Genomic DNA, 16,386 nt, shown 5'->3' on the forward strand with positions numbered 1-16,386 from the left:
ATTATCCAACTGTTCCATGATTAAATGTAAAATAACATTAGAAGGGTATGGAAGAGGATAAAGTCAAAGAGAAACAATAAAGTAAAATCCATAATTTTGGTCTTTTGCAAGCATTTCTGGATGTTTGAAACTGTAAAATAAATGAGGGCAATCCCTGGGCGTCAAATGTATGCCTGTGTTTACCTGACTGCTGGATGACCAAAGCCGCCTTCTTGACCTCATCCTGCGACCGACCATCCGTGACTACAACCAGCACCTTGGGGACATTCTTCCTCATGCCGCTCTCCCAGGTCAACACCTTCTCCTTGATAAAGGTCAGAGCCTTGCCTGTAGAATGTGGCACAGAACATGTTTGTGTCTTATCAGTGAAAACTATCCAAATGCCTTTAGTCACACCCAACGGATAAGAATTTGAATGTTAGAGTTATACTCAGCCCATCACTCCAAAGGCTTTGGAGAGCAAAAGTCTAAGTACATGCTGATGAACAGTACCTGTTCTTGTGTTTCCTCCTCTGTACCGAATGTTCTGGAGGGCCCCCAGGGCCAGGGCCTTGTCGTTGTATGTGTTCAGCTTAAACTCAGACTTGACCTCGTCACTGTACTGCACAAATGAGACCTGAAGAGAAAGGCAGTTTGGTGGTGAGGGTAAGTCAGCTCTTTTTATGTTTCAATTTTCAAATGAGTCCTCTAGTTGCAGAATGGGAAGGAGAAGTGTATTCGACCTGATGAAATATTATAAACACTTTATAGCTAATATTATAACACTGACTACCACTGTCTCACTAAATTCTCGAATTTCTGATCTTCATAAAAGTTTCAGTAATTGATAACTGATAAAGTACATGCACTGTATTTATTGTCCAGGATGTAAGAAGGGATACATGAAGCTAGAGAGCAGTGACATTCCAGGATTAGAAATGAGAATATACTATCTTGAGCTCAAATGTTGGCTAAGCAATTGTTTCTCATTTCTACTGACTCCATCTATTCTCCATGGTAACATAAAAATGGCACATGTGTGACAATAATCGTCACTCATCACAAACTCAGTGGCGGTGTGATTTAGTAGAAAGATTATAGGCTTTATACACAGGATCAATGGGATCAAAACTCTGCCGATTGATAGCTTTGTGACATTGGGCAAGTTCCCAACATCTCTGGGTCTTCATTTTTTCATCAGCAAAATGGAAACAATTATACTTACTTTCTTCAGGCGTTTTAAGGAAGAAGAATCATATATACTAAGTAGCTGGCACATGGAAGCTAATAAAATATGGTAGCTTTTTTATTCTTATATTTTATCAGAAATATTAATTTCTAAAAGGATTTTTAAAATGGCTTAGTTGCTGACACATTAAATTAAGAACATAACTAGCCTGACATTTTACTCATCTTGGGTTGGAATAACATCCACAGGATTATTTGGGGATTTGAAATTTAATATATTCCATAAAACATTGTTCCATAAAAGAAGACGTGATTTGTTTGCAGAATTATTTGTGGTTTATGTCAAAAGCTCTTATTTTCATAACATCTCTAAGATGTCACAATGAAGAGGTACAAACAGCCAAAATAAAGAAGAAAACTCACCAAGAGAAATATGGAAGGAAAGAACAATATTCCAAAAAAATAATAAAACCATTGTCTCTTGCCTTTAGGAATCAGTGATTTAGACAGAAGAGAAACACACAAATAATGACAATATAAAGTGGCATGGGCCACAACAGCAATACAAACAGAACCCTTCAGGAGTCTGGAACGCCTAAAACTATCAAGGAAACTTCTCCAGAAAGCGTGGAATTGAAATGGGTCTTCAAGGTCGCAGAATCTGAATTACAAGTAACAGAGCCACTGGTGCTGAGTGTCATGACAGAGGGGACAACAGGTCCCCAACCAGTCACTAATCATCCCTGGATCTTCTGAGTTAAGAGGGTAGGACAGTTACAATGCCTTTAACTTCCAGAACACAAAGTGATCTTTTGTGAAAATGGATCCTTGTCAGAAGTTTTAAGCAGCAAGTTAGAGTTAGAATTCCCTAAATTCTTCAACAAGAACATCATCTAGCCAAGAGGATACCTAGAGGAATACTTATTTTTTCTATTCATTTTATCATTTACACCTAAGCCCTTCCCAAAAGTATACGTGTAAAGAAAATAGAAAATAAAGTCAAAATTGAGTTTATACTGAAAAGTCTTTGTACTTAAGAAGTTTGGAGGAAACGGCAAGACACTACAGATGAACAACCATTGAAACGACACCCACCTGAATTCCAGCAGGACTGATTTCATCAAAGCCTCCCACGGTATGGAAGATGAATTTTACAACTTTGTTAAAATTATCATCCCCAATACTCCAGGAAGCATCGGTCAGGAATACAATATCTGCTTTGGCCCCTTTGCACACTGGGGGAGAAAACACAAAAGAAGCCCAAAGTCTCATAAATTCTTTCATTCAAGTGAAGTTACAAAACTGAGAAATGTAGTCTAACACCCTGCTACTCCTCTGTGGTTCCAGCAGCAACAGCATCACGTGGGAATTTGACAGAAATGGAGTCTTGGGCCCGACCCCAGACTTCCTGAATCAGAATCAGCAGTAACAAAGTGCCAGATAATTCCAGTGCACAGTAAAGTTTGAGAAGTGCTCTCAGTCTCTGCTCTGGAATTACTCCATCTGCGCACATTCTGCAAACACATGCTCCCTCCATATAGAATTCTTCAAGTAGCTTCAAACAATAAATGTGCAGGAAATCAAATTAAAAACAATTATTCACAGAACTTGAGTCATCAGTGGGTTTGGAGATTCTATATATAATCATCAAAGACTTGATGCAGATAAGGTGTCTTTTAAATTTTAAATTAAGCCACTAGAATCCTATGGAAGGACGAAAAGGGAGGAATAAAATAAAGAAACATCTTTAAATCTTCAGACTTGAAGGCTTAAGAAAATTCCGAAAATAAGAATTTAACAACATTTTAGTGACAAAAACTTAATGTGCAGAATATTTAACACCAAGAATGAATCCTAATGTAAATACGGACTTTGGATGATAATGATGTGCCAATATAGGTTCACAGGATGTAGCGAACATCCCACTCTGGCAGCAGGGGGATGTTGAGAGTTGGGGGAGGTTTGGATGGGAGGAGGCAGGGCATGTCTGGGACCTACATGTACTTTCAGTTCAAATTTGCGGTGAACCCAAAACTGCTCTAAAATTTAACTACTCTAAAATAAAATTTAACGTCTATTAAGACCTTAGCATGTCTTTAAGCAAAAATTATTTACTGAATTCTTTTCAAAAGTTTAATTTAAAGAAACTCAACTATTTTATCCTATAATAATACACTTTTAATTTTACTTCTTTAAAAGACTTGATAAAATCATAAGATAAAATCATACCAAAAAGGCTAAGATAAAATCATAGCCTTCTAAGTTTTCCAAGATTAAAAAAAAAAAAAAAAATCTTTAAAGTCTGAAATGCTTTCAGTTAAATGCTGGAAACAGAACGTAGGAAAAGAATAAACCAGTAGTTAATTTGTTATTCAGTCGCTCAGTCGTGTCTGACTCTGCAACCCCACGGACTGCAGCATGCCAGCTTTCCTGTCCCTCCCTACCTACTGGAGCTTGCTCACACTCATGTCCATGACTCATCCAACCATCTCATCCTCTGTCACCTGAAACTTAATTTGATGAAACGCTGAGCATTGCCCCAAATTACAGGGAGACCAGTAGGAATAGCTCAGTATATGTCTTTTTACCAGTTCTCTGCAAGTGACAATTATGTCTCCAGCTTTGGTGAATGGAAATTTTTCAGCTTTGTGTAATCCAGGGCCTCTCAGGTCAGAAGCCAGGAATTCCAAAGTCAAAGGCCACAGGAGTTACATTGCAGATTTAGCACCAAAGGTTCCCAGTGCTTGTTAATGCCAACAGCCAGAAGAAAGAAATGCCCACCATGTGACTATCGATTTTATAAGGCATCACTAGACATTCATCTGCAAAACTGAGGAAACAGAGCTCCACTGAGAGCTGCAGTGGTTTATGATTGATTTTAGTCACACTAAAATGTGTCTGGAGCAAGGGAAGAGAGAATCACTGGTCATCTTTGCCTTTGATCTAAAAACGCTTCCGCAGGAATAATAAATCAGAAATGTCCTATGTCAACTGTAAATGATGTATAGGGTGCGTAAGTAAGAAGGATCTCAGTCCCCAGCAGCTGAATGCATGGACTGATAGCATCACTTACCTTCCCGGGCTGGTGGAATTGTAGGAGGAGGAGGGGGTGTGGGTGGCTCTGTCGGGGCTTCCGTTGGTTTTAAGGCTAGAATTTAAAACAATAATTATAAAACCACAACAAGTACATATTTCATATCACAGAAAGTAAATCTTAAGAGCCATTTCAGCCCTCGACAACAAATTAAGTCTCCCTGGCACTGATGCTGGGAATTCTATTTCATCCAAATTTGGTACCATTGGCAGACAGTATTGACTGCAGCAGGAACTGAAGCCCAGAATCAGAGGGAGAATGGGCAAAGGTCACTAATGCAACACATATTCACCTTCTCACTGTCTGCTAGAGCCAGCTCCCTCTTTGAGGTCTTTCCTTATTATACCAAACCTAACAGGGGCAGCACAGGTTTGCTACAGATAAAGGTGTTGAGCCGGCCACAGACCCCACCTCAAGGACCTGCCATCACCTCACTACTGCTGTTCTCGAGGAGAAGTGGTCATGCAGGAGTCACTTCAGCCTCCCACATCCAGAGGATCCTACTCTGAAGCCTTACAGAGACTCCCCAGATTACTCAAGCACTTACTAGTACGTTCTTTGACTGAAACACCTGGTCCCTCAAGATTTGGTGTCTGCACAAAGACAGTGACGCCATAATCAGTTTCTGGTGACAGGTCGGTGAAGCAGTGACTGGTTTCTGATCCACGCACTGTGATTTCCTGTCCTCTGGTTCCTGGTTAGGACAATGCCAGCATTGTCAATAGTTATATTTAAAGGCATGTTGATGCATCATTTTATAACCAAAATAACATCTTTACTAAAGTTTAAAATGTGACTACTATGTGCTCCAGGTATTTGTTTTTTATTTTTTGCACACGTACCATCTGCGGGGCTTAGTTTTAGTCTGTAGGAAGTGGCTGCTCGGTGAGCCAACCATCTGACACAGAATGTATCCCACCCGACTTGATAAGTTTTCAGATCCGTCACATTCAAATATACTAAAAAAAAAAAAAAAGGCAGGAAGAAACAGACTTACTTCCTAAACAAAGACAAAAAGCAAACTTTTAATCCTAGCACATTTTTAAAACTTTCATTGTGGCTGAAAAAGGTAATGCCTAAAGTCTCACATTGTTCACATTGTTTCCTTATTAAGAAATATACATGAAACAAACATGAAAATATGGTACAGTCAAAATGGATCTCCCTTTTTATCACTGATTTTCAAGAGAAGCAAATTCCACATTCAGGCATAACTCTGAGATACTGCAGGTTCAGTTCCAGACCATCAGAATAAAGCAAATATTGGTCCAGTAAACGAGTGACATGAATATTTTGACTTTCCAAGGCATATAAAAGTTATGTTTACACTATACCATAGTATATTAAGTGTGAAGTAGCTTTTTGTATGGAGAAGGCAATGGCGACCCACTCCAGTACTTTTGCCTGGTAAATCTTAAGGACAGAGGAGCCTGGTAGGCTGCAGTCCATGTGGTCGCTGAGTTGGACACGACTGAGCGACTTCACTTTCACTTTTCACTTTCATGCATTGGAGAAGGAAATGGCAACCCACTCCAGTGTTCTTGCCTGGAGAATCCCAGGGACAGGGAAGCCTGGTGGGCTGCCATCTATGGGGTTGTGCAGAGTCGGACATGACTGAATCGACTCAGCAGCAGCAGCTTTTTGTATAAAAAAAGTAATGTTCATACCTTCATTAAAAATACTTGATTGCTAAAAATGTTAACCATCATCTGAGCCTTCAGCCAATTGTAATCTTTTTGCAATAGTAACACCAAAGATCAGTGATCTCAGATCACTATAACATAATAATAATGGAAAAGGTTGAAATATTTCAAGAACTACCAAATGTGACACAGAGACATGAAGTGAGCAAATGCTGATGGAAAAATGGCACCAGCAGACTTGCTCCATGCCAGGTTGCCACAAAACTTCAATTTACAGAAAATGCAGCATCTGCAAAGTGCAATAAAGCCAACTGCAATAAAACGAGGTCTGTCTGTAGCCCCTCTCAACACAATGAATGTCCAAGATCTCATGAAAAACAATGAGAATTTTTTCTGAAATTCTATCTGCTAAGTTCTGAAATAGTCATTAAAACATTTGATGATGATAAAATCTATCTGTGGGCTGAATCAGTAATCATGACATTTACATGAAAACTTTCAACTGTGCATGTGTTTACTCAGTCACTCAGTCGTGACTTTGTGACCACATGGGCTATAGTCCACCAGGCTCTTCTGTCCATGGAATTTTCCAGGCAAGGATACTGGAATGGGTTGCCTTTTCCTACTCCAGGGGATCTTCCCAACCCAGGGATTGAACTGCACCTCTTACATCTCCTGCATTGCCAGGTTAATTCTTTACAACTGAACCACCTAGGAAGCCCGTGTTTAACATCAAATGTCAGGAAAAACCACCTCGTTCTCAACTCTATGATCTTACATATTATTCATGGATGAAATAATAATTCCAAAATTTTTATCTTTCAAATTTTAAAATGTATTTTATATGAAATAAACATATCTCAACACACACATTTTGTAATTTTGATTATATGGCCTAAATATTTGTTTAGCTGGACACAAAAGGGTTACCTACTCAATGCTGAGGAAACATGCATATGTTAAGAAAGAAAATTAGAACAGACTGACCTGATCATTTATACTACACTTTTTCTTACAACCGCAAAAAGCTACGTGACTCACATGTAGTGCCTTGGTCGGTCAGAGGAACACTGAGTCCAGAATCATACTGAGCGTAGACATTCACATCATAGGTGGTGCTGGGGTTCAGATTGTGTAATGTGTATGATGTCACTTCTCCAACAAAAACTTCCATGGGCTCATTGGAACCTTTTATTACAATCACAAAAATACAGAGAAATATGTTATCCCTAGTCTCAATTTTTTTCTTAAAATCAAATGACTTAAATGATAGTATGAATACTATTGATTTCATAGCCCTTATGCACTTGCTCCCTGTAATACATGCTACATTATATGCTGAACACAAAACTGTAGGCAGACACAATCCTTTTCTTGTTATTCTCAAAGTGTAGCACAATACCTAACATGTGTGCTAATGAATGCAGCATGTGTGCAATTAATGCTCCTTTAAAGAATAAAGCATCACACAGTCAACTACTCCAGACTTCAAGCTTCTTCTCTAAAGCCTCATTTTGCCAGCACAGTACTCTGTACACACTAGGTACTCAATTAACATTTTCCTGTTGTAGAGAGGATTTAAAAACATCTGTCTTGCATCCCATTCCTCCACTTTGAAGTTGTCTCTTTGTTTCTTGTACAGCTCACGTATTCTGACACTTGCCTTCTCTCCTTTTCCTTTTTCTGGTTCACACCCTTCCCGAGTACATGGAAGATACCTCAGCAAATTTAGCACAAAGAGTATATTTCTTCCATTTTGCTAAACATATAGACAGAACATGGAAACAAAGATGGCAAATAATTTAATAGAGAGGACATCCATTTAAGTGAAAGTGTCAGTGGGAAGTTGAAAAGCAAGCCTGTTGTGAATAAACTAAAATGCACATGCTCTAAATGGAATAATACCTTGACATAATGGGAAAAATACAGAAATAGTTTATATTAATTAAGTACCCATTATTTCACAAGCATAATAACATAAAGGTTGTCTGAACACAATTTCAATTTGTGGAATTTTATGAACCAGATAAGACATCTTAGTCATGCAAATTAATGGCAGTAACATCTAAACCCATAGTAACAATGATACTTTAAACCACGGGCTTGAATACTATTTCCAGAAATGTTACCTTTGGTAGGAGAGAACTTGATGTGATAACTGAACTGTCAGGAGAATCTAATCATGGAGGATGCAATTAAAAACACTCTCATACACAAATAACCCTCTAACGCATTTCTAAGATAACAAAGTTGTTTCCTTACCCACTGGCTTATACACAATTTTATATCCAAGAACAGGAGAGGGTGAAGGATCCCAGGACACCCTGAATCTGGTATACCATTCATCAGAGATGTGTATGTTCTGAGGAGGAAGTAATCCCACTGAAAACAAATATTGGCACACATTACTGACCTTTTATTAACAAACAAGGACTAACAAACATTAAGCATAGAACTTAATGAGTATTGACTATGAATATTGGCCGTGCAGCTCCACGAGAGCATATTAATAGTATCTCATAATGTTCTGATCCAAAAAACAATTAATAAGCACTGAAATGTTCAACAGAAAGCTTTGAAATTTTTCAAATTCAGACAGCAAATCAAACAGACTCAGGAACTGGTGATTTCCAGAACCAGTATGTTATATGATGCAGAATCATAGAGACTAAAATATATCTCATACCAGTTTTTGAATGTTATAGATCAAAGACTGTTAGAGCAAAAAAAAAAAAAAGCAGTTTTGAGACTATCTATCCCAACCATCTGGAGAAGGCAATGGCAACCCACTCCAGTACTCTTGCCTGGAAAATCCCATGGACAGAGGAGCCTGGTAGGCTGCAGTCCATGGGGTCGCAAAGAGTCGGACACAAATGAGCGACTTCACTTTCACTTTTCCCTTTCATGCATTGGAGAAGGAAATGGCAACCCACTCCAGTGTTCTTGCCTTGGAGAATCCCAGGGATGGCGGAGCCTGGTGGGCTGCCGTCTATGGGGTCGCACAGAGTTGGACACGACTGAAGTGACTTAGCAGCAGCAGCAGCAGCAGCCCAACCATCTTATCACAAAAATAAACTATGGTTCGTCCAAGACTACACAGCTAGCTAATGACTAAAACAAGGTTCTTCCCCAACACTGTTATAACCTCTACCAGCAGATCTAGAGAAAATCCTTGGGCTTCCAGAGCTCAGGCTAACTCCATTCCCAGTAAGAGCAATGCTGTGAAATAGCATGATAGTCAGCCACTGAGTTATTATTCATAGCATTACACACATAAGGACTTCAACTTAAAAAACTGTTCTAATAACATAAACCAGAAGTGGCTTTGGCCCTTCCTAGAAAATTCAAGATCTAGGAGAGATTTTTCATGTTCTGTGATTCTGTGATTAAGAACAAAATTCTGAAATATGGCATTTCCTCCAGAAAAGTATCTAAATATATTCTGAAACCTCAGCAGGGGGGAGTGAAAATTGGAAATTGCTCAATTAAAATTATCTCGAGTCACTAAACGGAGTCTCTGTTGACTCAGTTCTGTGGACGACAAGTGTCAAGAAATACAAATTCCTGACCTCCAGAGACTGAGCTGAAACACTGGTCCTGCTTTTCTCTCGGGAGCTTTCAAATGTTTCCTCTCCCAAATCCTGTAATGTTGTCAAGATTGTTTAAGCAGAGAAAGAGTCTGGGCAATTAAGCGTAGCAAGGACCCTGAAATCATGTTACTTAAGGGGATTTTTGCTGAATGAAGTGGAAAAAAATTCTTAGCAATGTTGCCCAGTTAACAGAACCCAGTAGACTGATGGCCAGCCTGCCTCCAAGCTCAGCCAGAGACTCTCAGCTTTGGCTATGCACTAGAACTTTCAGTAGGTCCAGGCCACATCTAGACCGACTACTTCAGTATCTCTGTGAGTGGTGCCAAGGCATAAGCCTTTCTAAGGGTCCTCAGGTGATTCCAGCTACCAAACTGGAGAACTTGTGATCTAAATCATAAGAAACTGCCACCCATGTGGGCTAGAAAAGACACTTGAACCCTGGTAATTCTTCGTAAATGACTTAGGACTATAAAGAAAGTTGAGCGCTGAAGAAATGATATTTTTGAACTGTGGTGTTGAAGAAGACTCTTGAGAGTCCCTTGGACTGCAAGGAGATCCAACGAGTCCATTCTGAAGGAGATCAGTCCCAAATATTCATTGGTAGGACTGATGCTGAAGCTGAAACTCCAATACTTTGGTCACCAGATGCGAAGAACTGACTCATTGGAAAAGACCCTGATGCTGGAAAAGGTAGAAGGCAGGAGGACAAGAGGACAACAGAGGATGAGATGGTTGGATGACATCACTGACTCAATGGACATGAGTTTGAGTAAACTCTGGGAGTTGGTGATGGACAGGGAAGCCTGACGTGCTGCAGTCCATGGGGTCGCAATAGTCAGACATGACTGAGCAACTGAACTGAACTGAACAATAGAAAAAAATATTTTTAAAAAAAACCTAACTTCGAAAAGGCAGAAGATGACTACTAATCATCTTGCTTTTTATGACAAATTCAATGGTGACACGGTATTTTTTGCTGACACGTAATTGATTAATAGCCACAGCCATAACTGATACCACACAAACTAAAATATTATTCAGTGACTAGGCAGTGGCTTTCCAAAGGATAAAGCTGTCTCAGGCAAAGAAAAATACACAGGCTTGTGTCTCATTTTCCTTTTTCTAGTGGACCTTTAAAAAGTTAAAAACACATTCTGTTGTCATATCATTTTGACAAAATGCAATATATGATACAAATGTTGATGCAGTATTAATACCGTATCTGAGATACAGCTACTCAAAGACTACCAAGTTTAAAGATTATGAAAGGTAGAAGACATTTACCAGTTCTTCCATTTCCAGTCAAATGGGTACCATCTCCATCTTCATAAACAGGAATAACAGTAATTTTATACGGAGTATCAGGCTGCAGGGGCTGGAGAATTACGTTGTTTCTTCTGCCTGGGACGGTGGTCTGCAGGGGAAGTTAAATTATGAAGTTATTACCAGCTAGAGGATTTTCAGATCAATATGTGTTCCCATAAACAGCAATGTTTTCTTCCTGGTTCCTTCTTGTTGTACAGTGTTCATGGTGGGGCAAACTGTCTTCCCTGCCGCCCAACAGCAAGGGGAATGGTTTTAGAGTCAGGTACATCTCAGCTCAAATAGTACATCAGCCATGTCCCTGTCCTGTGGCTCAGTCTCCCAGAAGGAAGGAAGCCTTGAGAATGAAAGGCAGCATCTCGCACACATGTGACCAAGCATCGCTGCACCCCTCTCCTTTCTCACTCAACCCTCCGTGTCGGTTTTACGGTGCTCCTTCCTCACACATGCACCCGGTGCCCACCAGGGGCCAGGTGTGACACCCTCCACAGGAGCACACCAGGAAGCAAAAGTAGACTCAGTTTCTGTCCTCAAGAGGATCAGTTTGGCTGATATTAACTAGGGGAAAAAGAGGAAATGGGATGCACTCAACTGCCCCCATGAAGAGGAAATGAACCAGACAGAGCTCTCAGCCTCTCTTCCAACCCTATGCTCTGCTTCTACAAACAGGGATCACTTAAAACAGTGACTTCAGCACGGTGTCCCCTAAATCCAAACGGTGAAGTGGGGGGAAATTACATTTTTAGTGTCTTCAGAAAAAGACAGGAAATTGCATATTTGTCAGTGGCAAAGCTGAATAAACACTAAAGCCTGAGCCTCTCTGCTTTAGCAACTAAGTGTGGTAATACTGCATATCTCATCTTGAGCAGAAACTTAAAGACAGTTATGTGACTTTCTGATTAACAAAAATAGGGGCTTGAATTTGAGTTTAATATTTCAAGTTCAAGTAGAACAAAGGTTACAGCATGGGGATCATGAAGGAAGAAATCAAAGACAATTGCTGTTTTTCAGTCACTAAGCCGTGTCCAACTCTTTGCGACCCTATGGACTGCAGCATGCCAGGCTTCCCTGTCCTTCACCATCTCCCGGAGATTGCTCAAACTCATGTTCATTGAGTCAAAGAAGATACATGTGACAAAATGGCTACAAAGCACAGACTTCACTGCCTTACAATCAACATTCTGTGTCATATTCTACTAACCTATCACATCAATTAACCATTAAACTTTAAAGAAAGTAGTGAGTTCGTCCCTCTGTAGTAGATGGATATACATACTGAGAACTAGGAAGAAGCTTGAAGAAACTTGAATCGGGTTCTAGAGTGACAAAATACGACACTCAAAAAGTTTAAGACTAATATGAGAGTGCTGCTAAGTCACAATGAGAATCGGACTCACATATTCATCAATCGGGTCACCAACAGTGGGAGAATAAATGATCCTGTATTGTTGAACCGGCCCGTCAGCGTGATCCCAGGCTACCGAGAGGCTGTTGGTGGTCTCCCCAAAGACTCTGAGATTTCTTGGTCCACTTCGTGGTACTAAATAAATAAATACAACAATTAGTTTCCAGTCTGTGATCACAGTGAACGTGGGGTAGGGGGTGTGAAAGAAACGTCCCCAGGGCAGGACCTCACCACTCTCTAGATTGCTTACTCCCTTATGACGAAGTACACCTCTATGGTTCTCATGTGAAACCAGAATAGAAAATGCTGTATTCGGAGCGATCCAGGCTTCACTTAGACAGCCCCCAGCACCCCTCACTCCCCACCTGCACCACCCCCAGGCCTCCCACCCTGAGTCACAAGAGAACCCGGTGGAGAAAGGATTTGCGCCTCACATGTGCGGCCCTGGGCAGGGCTGGGATTCCCTTCGGCATCTGAGTAGAGCGCGACGATGTTCACAGAATAGGGCGTGTCCGGAATCAGCTGCTCCAAGTGCACCGTGTAGGTATTTCCTGGCACCACAATCTGGAGGGGAGGACATGCCAGATTCTGTCTGATGACAACCCAAACACTTACCAAGTCTTCATTAGTCAGCATAATAACGTTTACAATAAAAGTGGAGCCTAACAGCAGAAGCCAACTTCTGTGCTACCTCGTGAGATATGCCCAAGCCATAGCATTCGATGCAATTTAGCCTCAGAAATTTCCTCTCCAAAAAAGTTAGTTCATACTGAACCCTTACTTCAGTTATCTCCTATTTATGTTTATTGTAAAAGATTCTCAAATACAACATCCAGGGCTCATGACAGTGATCCAAAAGTGTCCTGAATGTTAGGTACACATAAGACAAGGGACCACACACACACACACACACACACACACACTCGAGGGGCAGAGGTTTGCTATTAAAATAGCAACTCCATGCAATGGGTAAGGACAAAGTTGTCTGAATATACTCTACACACACAGGGACATGCAAATCAACATTCTTACAGAACACAGCCATTGCTCATTTGTTTAATCTTTGTTCATCATCATTGTTTATTGTGTAAAGACTCGTAAATTAAACTAGTTTATAAGTTTACTTTCCCATAGGTATTCTGATAATGCATGCGTGCTCAGTTACGTCCGACTCTTTGCTACCCCGTGGACTGCAGCCCACCTGGATCCTCTTCCCATGGAATTTTCCAGGAAAGAATACTGGAGTGGGTTTCTCTTTCCCACTCCAGAGGATTTTCCTGACCCAGGGATCAAACCCACGTCTCTGTGTCTCCTGCATTGGCAGGCGGATTCTTTACCAACTGCAGCACCTGGGAAGCCCATATTCAAGGTCAAATTAGTAATTTCTGATCTCTATTAATCTACTTTTTAAAAAAATAGCACAGTGCTATGAATTGAAGATAGACTGGGCAATCTGTTAAGAGCCAATGGAGGCAAACTTTAACAAAGTATTTTCTTAACAAAGACATGTGTATGTTGTAACAAAAGCCCATATTAACAAGGGCTAGCAAAGATTTGCATTAACTACTGGGGCTTTTAACTTATATAGCTTATTTCCATTTTTAAAATAAAATTCATTTTTGCTAACTAACCCTATAGGTAATACTTTAATTCATCAAAAGCCATCATTTAAGCATTACATGCAGGCTTGTCTATGGCTTGCATTCTCACAGGCAACCAACCAGGACACGAACATGAGACTAAGCTTATCAAGAAAGGAAGTTTCCAGGAGACCCAGTGCCACACCAACTGACTTATTGTCCGGGGCCGGCAACTACTACAGCTGGAGATGTAGTGAAATCTGCAGCATTCTTTTGCCAAGTTCCAAGGCAACAACATAACTTACAGATTCGGAGGGTCTTGTACCATCCTGAGGTGAATACACAATGCGATACTGCTGAACTGGGCCAGGTGCCGAGTCCCAGCGAACGTCCAGGCTGTTTGGTGTCGGATTGTACACTTGGACGTTTCTTGCCAGCCCTCTCACCACTGAGGAAAGAAAAGCCAACACATATTTCTTATGTTTGTTTATCTATGTTGAGTTTTTGTTATCACTTCTCCAGAACTTCCATTCTCCAAAAGGATAAAATATTGTCCTCCTTAAACATCTAATTATCCACACACAAAAGCAGATTAAAAATTTTCAAATCCAAATGTAGTCCAAGTTAGCCAACTATGTCTTCGGTCTATATGAAAGTGAAGTTGTTGCCAATAAAAACAAGCAAGTAAAAGCAACAGTACTGGGTTGGCCATAAAACGGGCTTCCCAAGTAGCTCAGTGGTAAAGAATCCACCTGCCAATGCAGGAGATGCAAGACATGCGGGTTCAATCCCTGGGTCGGGAAGAAGATCCCCTGGAGAAGGAATGGCAAAACACTCCAGTATTCTTGCCTGGAAAATTCCATGCGCAGAGGAGCCTGGTGGGCTACAGTGCATGGTGTCACAAAGAATAGGACACGATCAAGCGACTGAGCACTCATGGCCATAAAAGAAACTGAAAAGAAGCATCAGTTTTCCCACACAGGTACTGGAGAGATAGATGATTTTATAGCTCTGCCTTCTAAGGGAAACCTGGCAACACGGATGAAGCCACCTAATTCCAAATAGCTATCTTCACCCATTCATTCCTTCTCATTCAGCAAATCGACACTGAATGTCTTCTATGATTAAAATAAAAGGCAAAAGGAAGGAGAAAAGATACACTCAGTTCTCCATTAACTGCCTCAACTGGGACTTAGAAAAACATTCAAATTAAATCCATGTATTAACCCCAAACTCTAGTTTAGCCAATATCATCATCTTTCCAGACCACTAATCTTTTGCCAAAAGAAGTCATCTGAACTTGCTCTCTTTCAGCCATCAGCAAGTGTATTTTTAAAGCCAAAGAAATATTTATAGGTATGCCCCAAAGCCTTTAAGCAATACTACACAGAATTGTAAAACCACTATAAACTGGTTTCTCAAGATGTTAATGGCAAATGAAAGCACTCAGATTTTCAACGCCATCAGCAAACCAGAGAAATGTGTGATTAAGTAATGTGACGAACAGATTTCAAAAATTGACACTGTGAAAGCCAGTTACAAAATACTGCTCCACATAAATTTATAAAGCACAAAGCAAAGTTCATGAATTTTTGCCAGTGAAACAGAATACGGACGATTATATATACATGTATAAATTCTGAAATTGCCATTTCAGAAGAAGAATGCCATTATAACTTTTCTGTTTCATACACTAAAATAATAACAGTTGGTGGCATTTGGATGGTAAACTATGAGCAACTTTTATAGTTTTATGCTATCGTGAATTTTCCAAATATTCTTCAATGTGCCTACGTGGTCTTTACATTGAAAAGCAAAGTGTATCATGAAAGAGCTACGTTTTCTGCCTTCTTACTTACGTGTCCTTCCAGTATCTGACGTGCGTCCTCCGTCACCTTCAGAATAAACAGGCACCACTGTAACGGTGTATTGGGTATCCGGCTGTAGATTCCTAAGAATGGCATAATTGGTATTCCCAGGGATTGGTACCTAAAGATTTTAATAAAATGTAAAGTACTTGATTTGAAAAACTTGCAAAAGAAATAATGCTTCGAATGATACAATACTTAAAATATAAGTCAAGACCAAATCAAGAAGCAAGTTCTGTAATACTGGGATGGAATGATGGGCTCCCAGAAGCACTGTTATAACTATTTGTGAAGGAAGACTTCTTACACTCATCCTAGACTCCCTCCTAGAACTCCCCGAATTATCACTTCCCTCAATTCCAATCCTCTGTCCCCAAATCTCCCCAATCACCCAGGCACCCGAGGCAGCAACCTACTACCTTCCGTCAAGTTCTACTAAATGAATATGTATTTCTTAGGTTCCAAGGTAAATTTTTAATTCTTTAGCTCTACGTTGCAATCATTTGGCTGCAGTTGAAACAAACACACATTCTTCCCTACAGGAAATAATTACCAGTTCCTCCGGGCCCCCTGCTGTGGGTGCGTAGAAGAGCTTGTACTGGCGAGGACTGCCCTCAGCGTGGTCCCAGCGAACATTCAAACTGCTGGTGGAAGGGTCGTACACTCTGAGGTTCCTCACGGTATTCAAAGGTTCTGAAATGCACAGAAAGCATGTC

General features: G+C 40.3%; 1 protein-coding gene across 3 annotated transcripts in view; it reads right to left on the bottom strand.

Annotated features, from left to right (window-relative positions):
• COL12A1 (collagen type XII alpha 1 chain) overlaps positions 1-16,386 on the bottom strand; it is a 117,627-nt gene that overhangs the window by 35,853 nt on the left and 65,388 nt on the right. For all 3 annotated transcript variants that reach the window (XM_070376207.1, XM_070376205.1, XM_070376206.1), the window contains 14 exons: positions 16,224-16,363; positions 15,662-15,791; positions 14,108-14,250; positions 12,657-12,786; positions 12,215-12,357; positions 10,779-10,908; positions 8,167-8,286; positions 6,946-7,092; positions 5,104-5,220; positions 4,809-4,955; positions 4,241-4,315; positions 2,263-2,402; positions 493-616; positions 184-327 (listed from right to left, as the gene is read on the bottom strand). In XM_070376207.1, the coding sequence (XP_070232308.1) occupies positions 184-327; positions 493-616; positions 2,263-2,402; positions 4,241-4,315; positions 4,809-4,955; positions 5,104-5,220; positions 6,946-7,092; positions 8,167-8,286; positions 10,779-10,908; positions 12,215-12,357; positions 12,657-12,786; positions 14,108-14,250; positions 15,662-15,791; positions 16,224-16,363 (1,830 nt within the window). The remainder of the gene's footprint in view (positions 1-183; positions 328-492; positions 617-2,262; positions 2,403-4,240; positions 4,316-4,808; positions 4,956-5,103; positions 5,221-6,945; positions 7,093-8,166; positions 8,287-10,778; positions 10,909-12,214; positions 12,358-12,656; positions 12,787-14,107; positions 14,251-15,661; positions 15,792-16,223; positions 16,364-16,386) is intronic.

The sequence above is a fragment of the Bos mutus genome, chromosome 9, assembly GCF_027580195.1.
Source record: "Bos mutus isolate GX-2022 chromosome 9, NWIPB_WYAK_1.1, whole genome shotgun sequence".
Lineage (NCBI taxonomy): Eukaryota > Metazoa > Chordata > Mammalia > Artiodactyla > Bovidae > Bos > Bos mutus.